General features: G+C 39.6%; 1 protein-coding gene and 1 pseudogene across 1 annotated transcript; one reads left to right on the forward strand and one right to left on the reverse strand.

Moving 5' to 3' along the window:
* LOC139650861 (zinc finger protein 850-like) overlaps positions 1–20,339 on the forward strand; it is a 47,060-nt pseudogene that overhangs the window by 13,972 nt on the left and 12,749 nt on the right.
* LOC139650736 (zinc finger protein 271-like) lies at positions 1,659–17,600 on the reverse strand. Its single transcript, XM_071527481.1, has 3 exons — positions 17,507–17,600; positions 14,032–14,754; positions 1,659–2,639 (listed from the first exon to the last, which is right to left on the reverse strand). The coding sequence occupies exons 1-3, from the start codon at positions 17,522–17,524 to the stop codon at positions 1,659–1,661; spliced, it is 1,722 nt and encodes a 573-aa protein (XP_071383582.1). The 5' UTR covers positions 17,525–17,600.

A 20,339-nucleotide genomic window follows, 5' to 3' on the forward strand; every position in this document is an offset into this window, starting at 1 on the left:
ACAGACAATATCAACAGGTCTCATCTGAAGGAATGAATTCCAAGCTTGCTTGAATTTAAACCCACACAATGAACACAGGAGAGGACTTTGTGTGAAAGAATAGATTTATTTCTAACCAAGACACTCAATAATCATTGAAGCAACTAAACAAGCATATATGAGGTAGATATACGATTGAAATGTGGTGAATGAATAACATGAATAGATGAGCATATGATAATGATATCAACATACACTATTGCATAAATGGAAGATATGAACCAGCTAAGAGATGGGAATAAAGGGGCAACAATATGACTCAATAATCTGAAAACACTTAAACTGAATAATCACTTAAATCACTATAAATGATTGCATAAATTTGCAGAGCACTGAGTTGCTAATTATAGGGAGCGCAATAAATGAACGGGATGTGATATGGAGTGTCGTGTAATGGAGAAATTATGTGGAGTGCATGAATGATGCCCAGCGGACAATGACCATACATGCGCCACAGGCACGCGGAGTCTGGAAGGCTGTGAAGAATCTCAGCTCAGCATGCGGTGATGAAGGTGATGAAGGTGATGAAGGTGATGAAGATCCAACGACGATTCGGAGTTGAACTCAGCAGGGTCGCAGGAGGCCGGGAGCGCAGGCTGCACACTTGGCGAGTTGGTGGAGTGGTGTGTGGGTCTCTCAAAGCTGACCCACTCTGGAGGTTCTGGATGAGTAATGCGCTGGTCTCTCAAGGCGTACGCCGACCAGCGGGTCCGATGATTATTCTGAGTTGAATTTAGCGGGTTAGCTGAGTAGCGGTGTCATAGCAGGCAAGGGACACACACACACTGAACAGGCGTTTGTGTGTGTTCTCTGTTTGGCTTGTGGAGCTGATGTTCAGGCAAAAACTGACCACACAGGTGTGAAATCTGTGTTGGGCATGTGTCCATGTGGTTTTGTCATGATGGGTAAGGGTGTGTGTGTGTGGGTGTGTGCGTGTAGGTGTGTCTAGCGTTAGTGGGAAAGATCTCATTACATATGTACAGAACTTTAGTTTTGACTTTAGTTTAGACCTATTCAATATAATTCACTGTCATAACATCATTACATTCAGCGCACATTCCTGAGCATTTTGATATTAAACACAGTTACCTAAGCCCCATGTAAAGATGAAAAAATTGAACAGTATGAATAACTATCATATAAAACATCACAGTTACACACAAAAAAGGAGATACCCAAGTGATACCCAAGGTTGCATGAGTCGGTATCAAAGATTTCTTCTGATTTTGGAAACATTCCGATGTGTGTCATTTCAGACTCTCTGGCACCTCGGGGCTTATCAGAGACAAGGCTGTGTCTCTGTGTTTTATGGTTGTTTACCGTGTCTGTTTCTTGGTACCACCTGTGAGAAGTGACAATTAAGTCACTTCTCACAGGTGATCTGTTATCAGGGAAGAGGCTCACATAGGATGCACAGTTTTATAAATCTGATTATTTCTGTCTGTAGGTATTATTCTTTTTTTTGTGTGAATGTAACCTTTTGCGTATGGAATCTACGAACAGTTTTACAAATGAGGCCCCTGGTTTGGTGTTGTGACCTGAACACTTGAGCTTCCTGGGTTGGTTGGACAGAGAGAAGCTTGTTCCTCCTGCAGACAGTAGAGGCGTTCTTCAGCAGTTTAGATGCACCGGTGGTTGTTCAAGTGAGTTGACCGAGAGAAATGTTTCTTACACTGGTCACACCAGTATGGTTTCTCTCCAGTGTGGGTACGCTGGTGCTGCCTATATACATTTGACTGGCTAAAACTCTTGCCACACTGGTCACAGTGGTATGGTTTCTCTCCAGAGTGGATACGCTGGTGTCGTCTGCATGCACTTAAATCCCTGAAACTCTTGCCACATTGGTCGCAGTGGTATGGTTTCTCTCCAGTGTGGATACGCTTGTGTGCCTTATATACGCTTGAAAGACTGAAACTCATCCCACATTGGTCGCAGTGGTATGGTTTCTCTCCAGTGTGGATACGTTGGTGTCGCCTGCAATTTCCTGAATCACTGAAACTCATCCCACATTGGTCGCAGTGGTATGGTTTCTCTCCAGTGTGGATAAGCATGTGTGCCTTATATCTGCTTGAATCAATTAAACTCTTTCCACATTGGTCACACCGGTAGGGTTTCTCTCCAGTGTGAATGCGCTGGTGCCTCCTGTAATTTTGTGACTGACTGAAACTCTTCCCACATTGGTCACACCGGTAGGGTTTCTCTCCAGTGTGGGTACGCTGGTGTAAACTGTATGCACTTAAATAACAGAAACTCTTCCCACATTGGTCACACCGGTAGCGTGTCTCTGTAGTGTGGATACGCTGGTGTGCTCTTAGGTTACCTGGCTGTCTGAAAGATTCCCCACACTGCTGACAGGAGAAAGGTTTCTCCCCTGAGTGAACTCTCTGATGGTTCTCCAAGTATTGACGTCTAGTGAATGCTTTGTCACACTGCTGACAGGAGTAAGGTTTCTCCCCTGAGTGAACTCTTTGATGGTTCTTTAAGTGTTGACGTCTTGTGAATGCTTTGTCACACTGCTGACAGGAGTAAGGTTTCTCTCCTGTATGACCCATCTGATGCTCCTTTAACATGTCAAGTCTTGTAAATGCTTTGTCACACTGCTGACAGCAGTGACGTTTGCGTCCATTGGTGTCTCTCTGTTTCATAGAGAAAGATATAAAGAAAGAGATCAGAGACTTTGGACATATACTATCAGCTATGAAACATACCAGAACAAAGACAAAACATACATATCTTGTGGTATGTACTGTGTAGTATCACATGTACTGTTCCACATTAAACAATAAATATGATGTCATAGCATTTTAATTTCATCCAGATCTGGACAACAGCAGCGAGAGAGAGAGAGAGAGAGAGAGAGAGAGAGAGAGAGAGAGAGAGAGAGAGAGAGAGAGAGAGAGAGACCCATATAGCAAAGATAAAAAAAATATATATAAAGTTCGGAAATGTATCTTTTTCCTTCATTAAAAAATTCACAGGCCATTATCTCAGGGCCTTGCAAATGCATAGACACCAAGATATTTTTTATTATTCTAAACCAGAAAGTAAAAGGATATTGAGGTATCTTTGATAGATTTGGAGTGATCAACATTTAAACTCTTTTTATTTTTTCCAGCTACTGCCATAGGCACACATCACAAAATAAAGTGTTGAAAATGCCAGAATCTTGTAGTCTACCTACAAGTCTATGTAAAAGAACAATAGTGGAGCTGCTACCTTTTACAGTGTCGCTTTTAGACTCCTAAACTTGCTCTAAATAATAGGCGAAAAATATTGTGTTGACCCTCACTCTACAAAATTGGGGGAAACTCAGTAAATAATGATCGGTGAGCTTTAATATTTGTGAGGACAAAAATGTTCAACGTTTGAGTTTGATTTGACACAGAATGACCCATTTTTATAGGCTGGCCTTCCTGTGACAAGTGGCTGTATGGGTCTCTTCTTTGGTTAGGATTTGCGTGCATGTCCAATTTTATGTGTGTATGTTACTGTTTGCCTTTTTATCATAAGGGGCTTTGTTTTTTATATATGTGTGTATATATATTGCATTATTTTATTTCCTTTCCTGTCCTTTCTTCAAGTTGTTCTCATGCATTTACTTTCTTTTATCATCTTGTTGTGAAGCGCTTTGTAAACTGTTTTAAAAACTCGCTATATAAATAAAGCTTTACTTATATAGAAAAGACAAAATCATGATCAATTATATTTATTGTCAAATATCACATAAAGATATAAATAGAGAAGCTAACAGGCTAAAGTTACCAACAGATTAACATCAGCGTTACAACAGTGATATTTTTTCTCACCTTTTCTGAAGAATTCATCTTGCCTCCTTAGCGGCGAACACCAAATTCAATACAGTTGTCCTGAACCGAGACAAAATGGCCGGCAACGTTCCTCTCCTCCTCCGCCAGATGCTTCTCTTCCCACCAATCAGCCCTGACATCATCAAACAGAGACAGTCGGTAAGACAGGGAACGCCCACAGAAACAGCAATAATAATACAGCTGCTAACAGTGATTGCAGGATCCAAGCAGCTATATGAAAACATAAACCTATTGAGGAAATATTAAAGTTCCATTAGTGTGATGAAGGAATAGCTGACTGTGGCTGATTCTCTTCTATCTGACTTTTGCTGCGTCAGAAGGCTAGCTCACTGCAGGTGATCGGTTAGAATCACTCAGATGCCGTCTCACTTCAAACTATTAATCCACAACCACACTTTGTTGGCACATCACAATTGGCTTGGTGTATCAATGGTTCTGTAGGTAGAAGGTAATAAATACAGAAAAAGTAACTTGAATAAAGAATATACACCATTGGTAACCATGAAATGAAAAAGAAATGCAACGCAATCTCATAAGCCAAGAGAAAGGCAGCAGGGTGATTCAGAACTGATTGCCAGTTCAAATGTTGAAATTATCTCCCAACAGACAGTAACAGCAGATCATTATGCATTGATGATGCACTCCTGTCCTCTAGTGGCCAATAAATATATGTGATATGAGGAGATGACAAGTCTGGGGACTAGTGAGCATGCGCAGGCCAGGATGATTGACGGGCGTTGCGAGGCTTATGTAATACTACAAGGCACCCTGACAGTACAAACTACAGCCGAGAGGAATTAACTATTACTGCATTCAGGAACACACAAGGGTAATGTAATCAGTCACAATTCACTGTACACAGATACAACTAACAGTGGCTATGAATTGGAGTGATGCTAGTATGAACACAAGTAATAAACTAGTTAGTTAACTAACATTAACTGCAACTGGAGTTATACCTTCCAGCTATTCTATACACACTGCACACCAGGGGCCGTATCCACAAAGCTTCCTAGTACTAAGAGTCGGTCCTAGAAGTGAAAATCCAAGAAAACTCTTAGAGTGATGACGTTTTCTAAGAATTCCCCTTAGAATTAAGACTAAATCCTAGTAAAGATAAAAAACTATTCACAAAGCATCTTAGCCCTTAAGAGAGCTCCTGAAATGGAAAACTGTTAAGAGTAAAGGGGAGGACTTTTAGGAGCTTAGGAGTTTCTTAAGGAGAGGAGGAAAAGATGCAGAAAAGACTACCGGTATTTTGATACGGGACTCTCTCTCTCTGCGCTTTAGACCGTAACCGCTGTGAAACAATCAGAAAATAACGTTTTATTTCTCTGATTCACCGGCTTTCTCGTTACTACCGCTCCCTCTCTTCATTCACTTTGTAGCTCGCCGTGTATATGTGTTATATGTATGTTAAGTATGTATTAAGCGCTGTGTTTTTGTGAGGAGGAACTGTGACTATGTGTGAACTTTGTCGGGTGAACTGTTACCCGTGTATGGAAAGCCAAGCAGTTTGAAGGTTAACACGCCCTAGTAACTATTTAGGCAAACGAAGCAAATTGAGGTGTTCGTTTCAAAAGTAACTTTCCCACAACACTGTTCATTATAAACAGCAATAAATAGCTAGCGACTTCTCTATGGCAGTGAAAATTGTTTTTTTTATTTAGGTTTTTCCATTCCTCAGACTGCAGACTATCATATGCAGCCAGTAGCAGAAAGCTACTGTGTCCCGTCGATGTGTTCATATTGTTGAGCTCCTACCTGAAGCAGTCCGAGGGCCGTGAGCCTGAGCTGCTTCTTCATCAGAGGAAGACAAAGGCTTTTCCCTGGTCGCCAAGGCCTCTATCTGACCTGCAGTCTTCTGGTTGGAGTTACTGGACGCTCTCCGCGGCGCTACAACAAGCACAACCGTGCACATCTACCGTAGGGCTAACACAGTAGTAGCCTAGCATAACACATCCGAGCTAAGACTGCAAGTTAGCACCGAGGACCTGGAAGAAACCCGCTGACTTTAAACGGCTAGACTGCTTACAGCTTTACAGTTTTTAATCCGGACTGCTGTCAGGAACTAGCCTACTAGACACAGATAAACCAGGAATACCGAGTGGAAAACTACTTTTCTCTCTCTCAAGCATTCGTCCGCCATGTTACTTTACACGCGCTTCTTCTTCTTCTACTTCTTTGTCTTTCAAACAGTCTGTAGTCGCTTAGGCGTATTGCTGCCCTCTACAGGAAGCCAAAGTTAGCTCATTTATGAGATTACATACATGGGTAAAGTTTACATTAAGTAGGGAGGGAGGGATGGATGGATATATATTTTTTTATTTACGTGTCACTCCTCAACATACAGGACAAACAAGGCAACAAACACAGTACAGTAAAAAAAAGGGATTGAGGACCATTCATCGAGTTATGAGACACAGCTAAAAATAATACACATAGAAAAAAAATACTAGAATAAAAAAAAAAAGAATATATACATATAAATATAGATAGATAGATAGATAGATAGATAGATAGATAGATAGATAGATAGATATTCTGATTCAATAGAACCATCATTACACAGGATACAGAACCATCTATCAGGGGTCAGCTGGGGTGTTTGTGTACCTACCAGTTTCTATAGCTGTAGGTGCAACTCCACATCTGAATTTAGCAAAGGCGCTTCTCTGCTGCCTTGATAAGATACTTTGTACATATGGCTCTGAAACAAAAGCACTTCTAAATAGGCAATAGGTGCGCATTTTGTTACCCTCAGGTTTATTTATTAACCATAGGTGTCATTTACACTGGGGACGCTGGGGACATGTCCCCACCACTTTTTGAAATGGCCGATTTTGTCCTCATCACTTTTTAAAAGCATAATTTGTTAAAAAATGTTCGGAAAAATAGCTTGCACTAAGAAATGTTAACTAACAAATGGGAACTCTTGGAGAAAGGTTTATTTGCACAATAAGAAAACATACAATGCAATGTAAATATAGAAGAAATAAATGCGCATTGTCCAAAAAAATTAACAGAAGCTAAAACAAAAAAAATCCCCCCTAGCCTACTGATTCTAAAATGACCCAAAAACGTGCATCAGCAACTTTAACAAATACTTGACATGGTGTTGCAGCTGTGGATGTGATGCATATGGATGACTGTACTTGTGCGGTTCACGTTGTGCGTTTTATGCTGAGTATTTTCATATTGTCGACTCTGTAGTAGCCTAGGTTATGCCCTTTTGATGCACCGTTATGCAATTTTTTTCTCGCCATAATTATCTACTCTGACCTCATACCGATCCCCCCATTACATTGCCTAAAATCGCAGAAGACCGTTTAAAAAAATGTTTTTTCATCTGAGCCCTTATGTCCCCACCACTTTTTAACACAAAGTGACACCCCTGACTGTAACCATTTCTGTTCATCACTTTCTGCCACTATATATACATACATACATGTATGTATATACATACACACAAATATACACACATAAGTACATACATTCGTACAAATACATTGATACACATATACATACATACACACACACACACAAGAAAAAATAGAAGTCATATTATGTCTTCTGTTAAGGATGAGGTGGCAAGCTTTGGCACATTCGTTGATACAATATTTACCAGCTAAAACTACACACAATTTATTTAAATCATCATACTCATTAAAATGTGCAACATTGCTTGAAAGTTGAAAAAATAATTCAAAATTAATGTCTGTATAGAGTTCACAGTGTAAGAGTACATGGTCTTCTGATTCAATAGAACCATCATTAAATAGGGGACAGAACCGTTTATCAGCTGGGGTGTTTCTGTACCAGCCAGAGAAATGCACCTAAGGGGTGGTACTTGAGTTTGTACAGAAGAGGCCTCAACCCAAAATGTACCTATTTGATGTGGCCTGTAAAAAATACATCATAAAAGAATAACATAAGAAATAATAATACATCATATAAAAAAAACAACAACACTACAAAACCACATGCATGAGAGATATTAACGAACCACTATAAAAACTCATGAATTGAGAAGTCCTCATTCATGCCCCCTGGAAATAAACTTTTGAAATAGAAAATCCAAAATGCTTCTCTCCTTTTCCCTAAACTGGCCATTTACAGTGATGGATGTTTGGATAATAACCCACAATTCCTTCTCGTGGGAGATTCTATAATTACATTTGTGGAACTGCCCCAAGGATTAACCTACTGTCTCCCTGGTGCCAAAATCCTTGATCTGGTTGAACTTATCCCTGCTCTTACTGATCTCCACCCGACAGTCCACACCATCATTGTACATGTTGGTACAAACGAAATTAGGCTTAGACAGTCTGTTAAACTCAGGGAGGACTTTGAGACTCTAGTGAAGACTATTGAGAGTCTGGGGAAACAGTGTATTGTGTCAGGCCCCATTCCTACACAAGGTAAAGGAATCGAGATCTTTAGCCGCCTCTATGGGCTACAACAATGGCTCCTGAATTTCTGTATTGCTACTGGCTATGATTTCATAAACCATTTTGACTGCTTTTGGACCAGAAAAGATCTCTACAAAAGAGACAACATTCATCTCAACAGAGCTGGCACCAAGATCTTAACTATAAACCTCATCTCCAAACTTCAAAATGACTGAGATATCGGGAGGATAGGAGGAAATAGCTATCTATCCCCTATTGATATTTCTCGTGAACCCCTATCCCACCCCACTTCTACCCCAGTGTGTCATCCTTCTACAGATAAGCATATTATTTCTTTATGCTATCCCTTCTCTGCCCCAGCTTTCACCACACCGGTTCTCACTATTATGGGACCTCCTGTTGGCACATTCTCTGTCATGGTTAGCAAATGTGGCCCTAATCCTAGCTGTCTTCTGTGCATCGCAGTACTCATAGAAATATACACAGACCATCTGGTGTTTGTTTCAGTAATCTCACCCCCATAAATGTACTTACAAATTTTAGACCTGCTACCTCAGAAAACCCACCCCCTTCCCTGAACTCATCTGAAGATTTCAAGAAGAGAAAGGGTCTTGGGCTGATGCATATCAACATTCGTAGCATTATGAAAAAGATGGATTACATTAACAATTGTATTTTTAACAACAATCCTGACATTTTAGTTCTTTCAGAAACTTGGTTAAAAAAATCAATTGGAGATGATGATATTAATTTAAATGGCTACAATTTATTTAGATGCGATAGGCTTACTAAGGGTGGAGGTGTAGCAATTTATGTCAGAAATAACATCAAAGCATCCAAGTTAGCTAGTGTGTCTATCCCAAAACGATATGAACTATTAATGTTGACTATAGAATGAAATCAAAATGCTCTTTTTACTGTTGTTGGTATATATCGCCCGCCCTCCGGCCCTTTAGAGGCAGTTGCCGATATTTTTGAGAATTTAACCCCTTTCATGACTTCAGAAATGACTGTTATGGGAGATCTTAATTTAGATTGGATGTCAGTAGATTCAGACAGTCTAAAGTTTATCTGTGCTGATCTTGGACTTACTCAACCGATCTCTGATCCTACTCGCCCGAATTTTAAGAACCCTACCAAATCAACCTTAATTGATATCATCTTAACAAATCATCCCCATAAGTATTCTTCCAGTGGTGTACTTCCGTTAGATATAAGTGATCATTGCCCAGTAGTATGTATTAGAGATACTCGATTACCCAAACTCAAAACTCGGATTGCTGTCAAGAGAAACTTTCGAAAATTTAATGAACAAGCCTTTTTATATGACCTCCAACACAGCAACCTTTCTCATACAATAGAAATCCCGGATGTTGAATTAGCATTAGATCATTTTTGAAATATCTTCAATTCAGTAGTTAATAAACATGCTCCATTCAAGAAATTAAGAGTAAAAGATAGGTCCAGCCCCTGGTTCTCCTCTGAGCTATCAAACCTGTTCCAGTTAAGAAACAAAGCGTGGGCCCTAGCGAGACATTTTGGGGATCCCTCCCATTGGCTTGCCTTCAGACAGCTAAGAAATAAATGCACCTCCGCAATGAGAAAAGCTAAATCTATGTATTACTTAACTTCCATCTCTAGCTCTTGGTCAAATCCATCTAAATTCTGGAAAGTAGTAAACAAGAACAACAACAATGTTTCTACTCTGCCCACTCATGTCAATACCGGAAATTTCATATTGACAGGAGAAAAAGAAATATGCACAGCTTTCAACAACCATTTTGTTGCAGCCGGCCACCTTTTTTGATAACGAGTGTATGGGGTCAGCCAATTCTGCCAATATATTTATCAATGATGATGGTTTTGTAGGGCTGCCTCTTAACAATGATAATTCTGTACATACAGTAAATTGTGCCCCTCAGTTTGCCCTCCATCCGCTTCTTCCGACTGTAGTTACTGAAGCTCTTCTAGCCATTGACTCAAAGAAAGCAACTGGAGAGGACAATTTGGACCCTTTTTTTCTGAAGCTCTCTGCTCCCATAATCTCAGAGCATATAACACATATTTTTAATGTAACTATTTTAACTGGCACAATTCCGAAAGTATGGAAGTCGGCTCATGTTTTACCTTTGCACAAGGGAGGAGAAAAAAAGGATCTAAATAACTACCGCCCGATTTCAAAACTGTCTTGTCTGTCTAAAACCCTTGAATTATTAGTAAATAATCAGCTCAAGCCATTCTTAACTAGATATTCTGTATTAACCCCCAACCAATCCGGCTTTAGAACTGATCATAGCACCATCTCTGCTGCTTCCCTAATTTTAAATGATATTGTGTCAGCTGTAGACAATAGGAAGCACTGTGCTGCTCTTTTTGTTGATTTATCAAAAGCCTTTGATACAGTTGATCATTCGCTCCTCCTGCAAAGATGATCAAATATTGGAATTGATCCTAATGCCTGCAGATGGTTCAACAATTACCTCTCTGACAGACGACAATGCGTAAAAGTGGGTAATGTTAGGTCAGAATTTCTACCAATAACAAAAGGCGTCCCACAAGGTTCAATATTAGGACCAGTTCTGTTCACTATTTATATTAATGATATAGTCTTGTCTTTGCAAAACTGTAATGTCCACCTTTATGCAGATGACACTATTTTATACTATTGGGCTGACTCTATAAAATCGGCTACTGAAAATCTGCAGCTCTCTTTCAATGCTTTGCAAAGTGCACTTATAGGTCTTAAACTTGTATTAAATTCCGATAAAACAAAATGTATGCTGTTCTCCAGAGCCAAAGGCATTGATTACAGTGCTCTTCAAATCTGCACCTTAAATGGTACAGTCACTGAAAGAGTCCCACATTATAAATATTTAGGCATCTGGATTGACGATAAATTCACCTTTAAACCACATATTGATGCACTAATAAAAAAAATTAAGAACAAAGCTTGTTTTTTTATATAGAAACAAGTTGTGTTTCCCTATCTTTTGTAGACAGAAGATTGTGGAAGCAATCTTTCTCTCAGTGCTTGACTACGGTGATGTGATATACAGACATGCGGCAACCTCCACTCTTAAGCCCCTAGATGCTGTCTACCACTCAGCCCTTAGATTTATAACTGGAGACACCTATGGTACTCACCATTGTACTCTTTATCAAAAAGTGGGTTGGCCTTCTCTTTCCGCTAGAAGAGACCAGCATCTGTTTTTATTTATTTATAAAGGGCTTCTCCAAAAATTGCCCTTATATTTAACTTCACTTATTGGCTGGAGAGTTGGAATACATAATACCCGTTCACAGGACTGGTTAGTGCTGCAGGTTCCAAGAATCAACACTGATCTGGGAAAGATTGTGTTTAGATTTTTTGCACCATATATTTGGAATGAATTACAGTGTACTTTGCAGCTTGACACTATGGTTCCAATGGGTCAGTTTAGAAATCTAGTCAAAACCCTGATTGATTTTAGCTGTGACTGCTTTTAACTTGTTTTAATTGACTTATTATTGTATTATATTACTTTTATTTTATTATTTTTATTCTTATTGTTATTCTTATTCTTATTGTTGTTATTATGGTATTATTGTTAATTATCTGATTGATATTGTACTTTAAATTGTTTTATGTTTTATACATACACTTATGTACTCAGGTCTCTCTTGAAAATGAGATCTCGATCTCAAGGTGACTTACCTGATTAAATAAAGGTTTATATATACTACAAGTGTTGCTGGAGTTTTGACCTTTTTCCCTTCTCCATGCACCTTGGAAGTAGGTGAAGTTGTGCCAGAAACCCCTACTCTGGTTCTACTGAAGACAAAGAGCTAATGAAGCTCATCATGATAGCCAGTCTGGTTGTATCACAGTAGTTAAAATAATCCAGCAATGACAGATTACCAGTGTGTTATTTCTCATTCATTTTAACGGAGCTGTCAGTCTGAGTTCATCTCATGACATCATTCCAGGCCCCGCTCGGTCAAACTGATACAGAGGCGTTTTAATGGAGCATCATTATACAAAGTAGTGTTAGTTAAGCATTAAACCTGCAATAAGCAATTTCAGACCCTGTAACCAATCCTGAAACTAACGTGTGCTATGTGGAGATTTCCGTGAGACATAATGATATAAACAAATAGCCACACACGGACCAGCTGTGTTGTTGTTGTCACCTCTTTCCTAAAGCGTGCTGTCAAAGCTTATGTCGAGAAAAGGCGAATGGATAAAGCGAGCGAGTAAACGTTTTCAACTAGTAAACTTGCTACCTACCTCTTCACTGTGGGACTGTTTGAATCTCTGGTTTTACCCATTCTGACATATGCTGCTGCTGTCTGGGGTTACAAAAGTTATTCTTGTGTCAATGCTGTCTTTAACTGAGCATGCAGATTTTATCTAGGAGTTGGTAAATATACCCCAACTGCTGCCATACAGGGTGATATGGGTTGGAAAACTTTATGGCAACGCCAGTGGTCATGTATTTTTAAGAACTGGCAGAGGCTTTGTAGCATGACTGACAGTCGACTCTGTAAACGTGTGTTTCTGTGGGCTTCCCAATTGATTAATGTAAAAAATTATATGTACACGGTGAGAACATAGAACACAGAACTTTTTAGCACAGATATAGTCTATTCAAGAAATGACTCAAATAATTTTGACATTGCAGTGGCAGAAAGTGATGAACAGAAATGGTTACAGTTAATAAATAAACCTGAGGGTAACAAAATGCGCACCTATTGCCTATTTAGAAGTGCTTTTGTTTCAGAGCCATATGTACAAAGTATCTTATGAAGGCAGCAGAGAAGCGCCTTTGCTGAATTCAGATGTGGAGTTGCACCTACAGCTATAGAAACTGGCAGGTACACAAACACCCCAGCTGATAGATGGTTCTGTATCCTGTGTAATGATGGTTCTATTGAATCAGAAGCCCATGTACTCCTACACTATGAACTCTATACAGACATTCATTCTGAATTATTTTTTCAAATTTCAAACTATGTTGCGAATTTTAATGAGTATGATGATTTAAATAAATTGCGTGTAATTTTTGCTGGTAAACATTGCATCATCGAATGTGTGTTATCAGTCCAGACGCAGAGTTAATTTAACACTGAAGTTTTGATCAGCCATCCCAGAGCCATATCAGCTCTATCAGTGGACAAACAACTCTACACTCAAGGCTCTGGTGTGCGACCATTTGGTCATATTTTGTGACTACACTACCAGTCAAAAGTTAGAACATATGACATACAGTATTTCTTTATTTTTACTCTTTTCCACATTTTAGAACAATAGTAAAGACATCAAAACAATGAAATAACAACTGGAATTATGCAGTGACCAAAAAGTGTTAAATCAAAACTCTCTCATATTTCAGATTCTTTAAAGTAGCCGCCTCAAATGGAAATGCAAAGGCTTTGGAAAGAAATTCCTACATGGGCATTTTTGGTTGGTCAAGCCCAAACTGAGGGCATCTCTTTTCTCTTTTCTGTCTTGCTTCAGCTTTGCCATTTCCTCACTCAGAGAATGGAATGACAAGTACATTTACATGCACATTAGTGTTCAGGGCATTTCATTAACCATCTATGGTTAATCGTGGGAGTGAAGAGGCTTGTGCACGTGTGCAACATTTCAAGTTGATTCTGATTTATGAAGGGCAAATTGTATGTCGCTGTTTTATAAATCCAATTATTTTTGCCCGAAGCTCTTCAGCAGTTTATATGCACCGGTGGTTGTTCAAGAGATATAACCGAGATACATTTTTCTTGCACAGGTCACACCAGTATGGTTTTTCCCCAGTGTGGGTAAGCTGGTGTCGCCTGTATGTACTTGACCGACTGAAATTCTTCCCACATAGGTCACACCAGTATGGTTTCTCTCCACTGTGAACACGCTGGTGTTCCGTGTAATGATCTGACCGTCTGAAACTCTTCCCACATTGGTCACACCGGTACGGTTTCTCTCCAGTGTGAACACGCTGGTGTTGCCTGTAATGATCTGACCGACTGAAACTCTTCCCACATTGGTCACACCGGTACGGTTTCTCTCCAGTGTGAATGCGCTGGTGTTGCCTGTAGTAATTTGACCGACTGAAACTCTTCCCACATTGGTCACACCGGTATGGTTTCTCTCCAGTGTGAATACGCTGGTGTTCCTTGTAATTATTTAACTGATTGAAACTCTTCCCACACTGGTCACACCGGAATGGTTTCTCTCCAGTGTGGATACGCTGGTGTCTCGTATATGCATGGTGACCAATGAAACTCTTCCCACACTGGTCACAGCAGTGTGGTTTCTCTTCAGCATGGATAGGCTGGTGTGCTCTTAGGTTACGTGAATATCTGAAAGATTTCCCACACTGCTGACAGGAGTAAGGTCTCTCTCCTGAGTGAACTCTCTGATGATCCTTTAACGTGTCAAGTCTTGTAAATGCTTTGTCACACTGCTGACAGCGGTGACGTTTGGGTCCGCTGGGGTCTCTCTGTTTCCATAGAAAAAGACATAAAGAAAAAGATCAGGGGCCATATCCACAAACACTCACAATCCTCTAAGAGAACTCTTATCTTAGCCTAAAAGTTCCTAGCAAGGGGTTCTAGCTTAGGAGTGATTTAGGAAAGTTCTCAGAGCAACTCTGAGCAAGGAATGGACAAGACCTTTTATCTTAATGAGGTGTGGTTGACCCTGTTGCTAGGTATGATGCTCTCTTTAAGACATTGGTTGATCAAGAAAAATCTCAGCACACCTCTTTTAGTCATCCAGAATGCACACAAGGAATCAAACAAGATAAAACACAATTTACTCTGGCCCTGGGTGGTTTGTTCTCTGAGATAATGGCCTGTGAATATGACTCCAGAATGAAATTGTCAAATTTGACATGTCAGAAACCAACTGTGTGACACATGGTAGAAAGCTAGTCTTTTGTGTCCAGGGCCTTGCAAATGGGTAGACATAAAGGTATTTTTATTTTAAACCAGGAAGTAAAAAGGATAGTGAGGTATCTTTGATACTTTTGGAATGATTAATATTTACACTTTCAAAAAAATCACTCACATGTTTTTTCTGTTTTTTGACTACTGCCATAGGCACACATCACAAAATCAAGTGCTGAAACTGCCAGAATCTTGTAGTCTACCTATAAGCCTCTCTGTAAGAGAAAAATAGTGGAGCTGCTACCTTTCCCTATGTCACTTTTAGATCCCTAAACTTGCTCCAAATCACAGGCGAAAATTGTCCCCCCTGCTACAAAATTGGGGGAAACTCAGTAAATAATGATCAGTGAGCTTTAATATCTGGGGTGTATATCTTCCCCCAGGAAAAAAAATATCAAAATTAAAAGCTCGAGCCGGGGAGCTCTGGTTGAGTTGACATGCAATGACCCAATACTGTACAGGCTGAGGCATTATGCCTTTATTTGTCTGGCTGCAGTGTTATTATAACTTTACCAATTTGATGTTAAGATTTGGTGAAAGTAGCTCAAGACTTACTAGTATGAGTATGATTTATGGACTATATTGGCAAGCCTATATGAATAGGGTTGTTGAACAAGAGTAGATTGTCAATGATGTGGACGTCTGTCCCATCAGTGACCAGACAATACCGAGAAAACAGACCATAGCCATAGATGCTATTTTGTGGCTGACCATAGCTGTGTTTCATTAGTCATTTAACCAGCCCTCCCTCACTTCCCCTCGGCACTTGGTAATACGTAGCACCATACGTAACGCGAGTGGCCACTTGCAGAGCAGGGGGGCAGGGTCCGAGGGGGAGCAGAATATTTGAAACGGAGCGCACTTGCCCTTAAGCAGGCCTAATAATTAAAAAGAATTAATAATAAAAATTAGACAGAACAATGAGTAATGAAATATTGCAAGTGAGTTCATTTCATAAATATGTCGAAACCCTCTAAATATTGTTTGTTTACTTGCATTTATATTTATCACCTGTTCGTGCACCGGACTTGACGGATGATCACAATGCATCCTGGGAAATATGCGCTTGTGAAATCTACATCAGTGGTTCTCAATGTGGGGTCCGGGGACCACCAGGGGTCCTTGAGGGGATTCAAGGGGGTCCCCAGCAAATCGATGAATTATGAAACTTTTGATCAGAGTTTCACTTCACTCTACCCACAATAGAGATAGTCATGGAATTCTGGACAAAATCATATCTAGCAATAAAAATATTCTCAGATTTGGGTCAGAGAGGCAAAATCTCATCAAATGGGAGTCCGTGGCTCTAATGTGTACTGAATTTGAGGTCCTTGATATGAAAAAGGTTGAGAATCACTTAGGGCTGGGCGATAATTCAATATTATCGTTTATCGTCTTTCAGTGGAATCATATCGTGATGATATGAAGATATTTTGATATCGTGACACACATTTCTGCTGTCTGAATTGATGACAAGCAAATTTTACTTAAAAACTCTCATAAAATGAGGTATGGTAGGAATATTATTTGAATATTTCTGTTTTGTTTGACATCACACCTAACATTACCATTCGGTTCAATGAGATGAACATTAATTTGATTATTTAACGTGATTTTGCATACATGAACCATATCGTGATATATATTGATATCGAGAAAAATCCTTATGATTATCATGATATTGATTTCAACCATATCGCCCAGCCCTAGAATCACTGGTCTACATCGTTGTTGACTCGCTCCCTCGGCCCTTGAAGGGTCGATCTCAGAAAGTTCACTTGAGTTATCAGAGTAATGGAATGGCAAGATGGAGGAGGGGAAGTGCCGTGGGGAAGTCAACGAGGCCGGCTGAAACGACTAATGAAATGCACCATATATCTGCAACCTGGTGAGACTGTATAGGCCTGTGAGATCACTTAGGTCCTCCTATCAAGGTCTGCTAGTCATCCCCAGTTCTAGACTTAAAAACGGGAGACTCAAAGTCTGGAATCGTATATATATTGTGTGTATATACTTTACACATGTGTATGATTGCATTATTTTATTTTTGGCTTTTACAGGTTTGTCCTCTCTTAAAGTTATTTTTACATGTTTCATGTATTTTCTGTCTTTTATCCTCTTGTTGTGAAGCGCTTTTTAACTGTTTTAAAAAGTCGCTATAAACCTTTACTTACATGGGAAGAGAAACTCATGAGCAATCATATGTATTGTCAAATATCACATTAAGATATAAAAAGAGAAGCTAACAGGCTAAAGTTACCAACAGATTAACATCAGCGTTACAACAGTGATATTTTTTCTCACCTTTTCTGAAGAATTCATCTTGCCTCCTTAGCGGCGAACACCAAATTCAATACAGTTGTCCTGAACCGAGACAAAATGGCCGACAACGTTCCTCTCCTCCTCCGCCAGATGCTTCTCTTCCCACCAATCAGGCCTGACATCATCAAACAGAGACAGTTGGTAAGAGAGGGAACGCCCACAGAAACAGCAATAATAATACAGCTGCTAACAGTGATTGTAGGATCCAAGCAGCTATATGAAGATTTAAACCTATTGAGGAAATTAGTGTTAACATCGAGTTGTTTTGAGCAGATATCTTCACAAACTCTTAGATATTGTGTCAGATATGAATTCCTCCACCTGTTCCCTTGATATCCTACCAACAAGGTTTTAAAAAGAGGAAATCAGAACTCTGCCCACATATCCTTTCTATTATCAATCGCTCCCTGGCTACAGACTCTGTTCCACCATATTTTAAACCTGTGCCGATTCAGCCATACCATAAAAAAAACCTAGCCTTGACCAATCTATTCTTAGCAACTATCGCCCCATCTCAAAACTGCCATTCCTGAAAAAAATCTAATTTAAATTAGACAACCTCAAACCTCAAAAAGGATGCCATTTTGTTTTCTTTTGGCCTCTCAATCACCACTTTTACTGAAAACCTGACAGAGAAATCTTACTGCCATTTCAATTTTCCCAGACATTAAAAGATGAATATTGGACGCAATTATATGATCAATTAATAACTTTTAAATTGACCATGTTAAGGATGTCACTGGATTTCTTTTAAAGTAGCCCAATTAGTAACACAAACACAAGAGAGTGATGGGAACACATTTGTTTAATCTTTAAATACAAAAACAAACAATAAAAAAGCAATACTAGCAAAGCATAACACTGTAATTACTAATTCCAAATCTGTTAACTGCTTTCTGAAAGGAATAATCCTCATCCCATCCAGCAACATTAACGAGCAATACCTCTGTAACAAAACCACCACTGTAACTATTCCCTTTGCATTGCATCTCTGCCTATATCATCTTGTCCTGCCGAGAGACACTTCCTTCTGCAGAGTTGAAGTACTTGGTGAACTGTTCACGCACATCCAAAGCTTCACGGGAACCTCTGTTTCCTCCCATGTATCTGACACGTTGCAGCCGCATCCCTCCTTCTTGTGACTGAGCTGCGTAGCTCTGGTTGTCTGTTGGGTTTGACAGGTAGTTATGCAGAATGCATGATGTAATCACAACTGCATCAACATGGAATGGTGACATATTGATCCTGGTATACAGCACCCTCCACCGTGCAGCAAGAATGCCAAAAGCACACTCCACAACCATCCTTGCCCTTGACAAACGATAGTTTATTTGTTTATTTGTTAGGATCCCCATTAGCTTTGCCCTAAAGCGCAGCTAGTCTTCCTGGGGTCCACATTTAAAAACATACATTAAACATTACAATTAACACAAATAGCAAACACCAAACATCAACATAACACTTATATTAAAAAAACAAAAAAACAAAAACAAAACATTAATATGTATGAGTAAAACTTACACTGATGACTCTCTCAAAGTTACCAGGAAAAAACTACAAATCCGCATATTCATAGTATCCTACAAATGATATTCCTAAGTGTTTCCTTATTTGCTTTTTAAACATTGATTTCTGTGTTAATTTAGTCAGTGACAGTGGTAAAGAATTCCATGTTTTCACTGCTCTATATACTACTGTGTGTTTAAGGAAATTAGTGTTTGCCTTGGGAAGTGAAAACCGGCCTTCTGTTGCCTGTCTGGTGGCATATGTATATGACTCTAAATTGTGTTTTAATTGACTGTACTGATATGATGGAGTTTTTGATTGCAAAACTTTCCATGTTGAGAGTAGAAGTGCAGCGATCAGCCTGTCTTCAACTCTTAGCCAGTTAAGAAGGAGGTGCATTCTATTGATGTTAGTGCCGTACGGACACTGGAGATGCGTTTTTGCTTGGATAGGTTCTGTCCTGGGTATGGCCTCATGAAATAATTTTTTTTTAGAGGGAAGGCAGCATCCACCCACCATCACATACGGAAGCTCACCTTGTTGACCCGATTCAGGTAGTGGTTCATTTGGTGGCACATTCAATGTTTTGGCCTCCATCCCTCTCCCCAGACTCGACGCTGCATATGCTCCACCATCACTTGTTCCGTCCAAAATCCCCTACCTGAATTGTTAAGAAGCGGTAGTCTGCATCTACAAGCGCCAGTAGCACAATGGAAAATGTTTTTTTGTAATTAAAGTACATGCTGCCTGAGTGCCTTGGTGCTTGTATGGTGACCTGCTTGCCGTCCAGAGCCCCGATGCAGTGCGGGAAGTTCCACTTTTCCCCAGAACGGCTTGCTATGGTTCTCCACGCCTCCTCTGTTGGCTTGGGGATGTAGGTCTGTAGCATGAGTTGGTTGATTGCTTCACATGTCATGTAAACAGAGTCTGCCACAGTTTTGTGTCCAAGACGGTAGCTATAGGCCAGGCTGGCAAAAGACTCCCCAGTGGCAAGGAACCTACAGAAAAGAAGACAAAAAGGTTAATGAATGAAATGTGACATGAATTATTTTTTATATTTATTTAAAATATATTAACTTTGTTTCTTTTTGCAGTTGATGACTGCAAACGTTGCTGGAAGAATTTAAGAGATGCTTTTGTCCGCAACAAGAACAAAAAGACTCAGAGTGGATCTTCAGGAGGCACAATTAGGGAATGGAAATATTTCCAAATAATGTGTTTATATATTATATATTTATATGTATTTAGTCTATGCTGTTTACATATTTTCCACTTCAACCAATACAAGAGATGTTTTTGTTTTCACAAT

Source organism: Centroberyx affinis, unplaced genomic scaffold (genome assembly GCF_046629955.1).
Source record: "Centroberyx affinis isolate AG114_WGS23_722 - 3 ecotype Tasmania unplaced genomic scaffold, CSIRO-AGI_Caff_v1 ptg000113l_1, whole genome shotgun sequence".
Lineage (NCBI taxonomy): Eukaryota > Metazoa > Chordata > Actinopteri > Beryciformes > Berycidae > Centroberyx > Centroberyx affinis.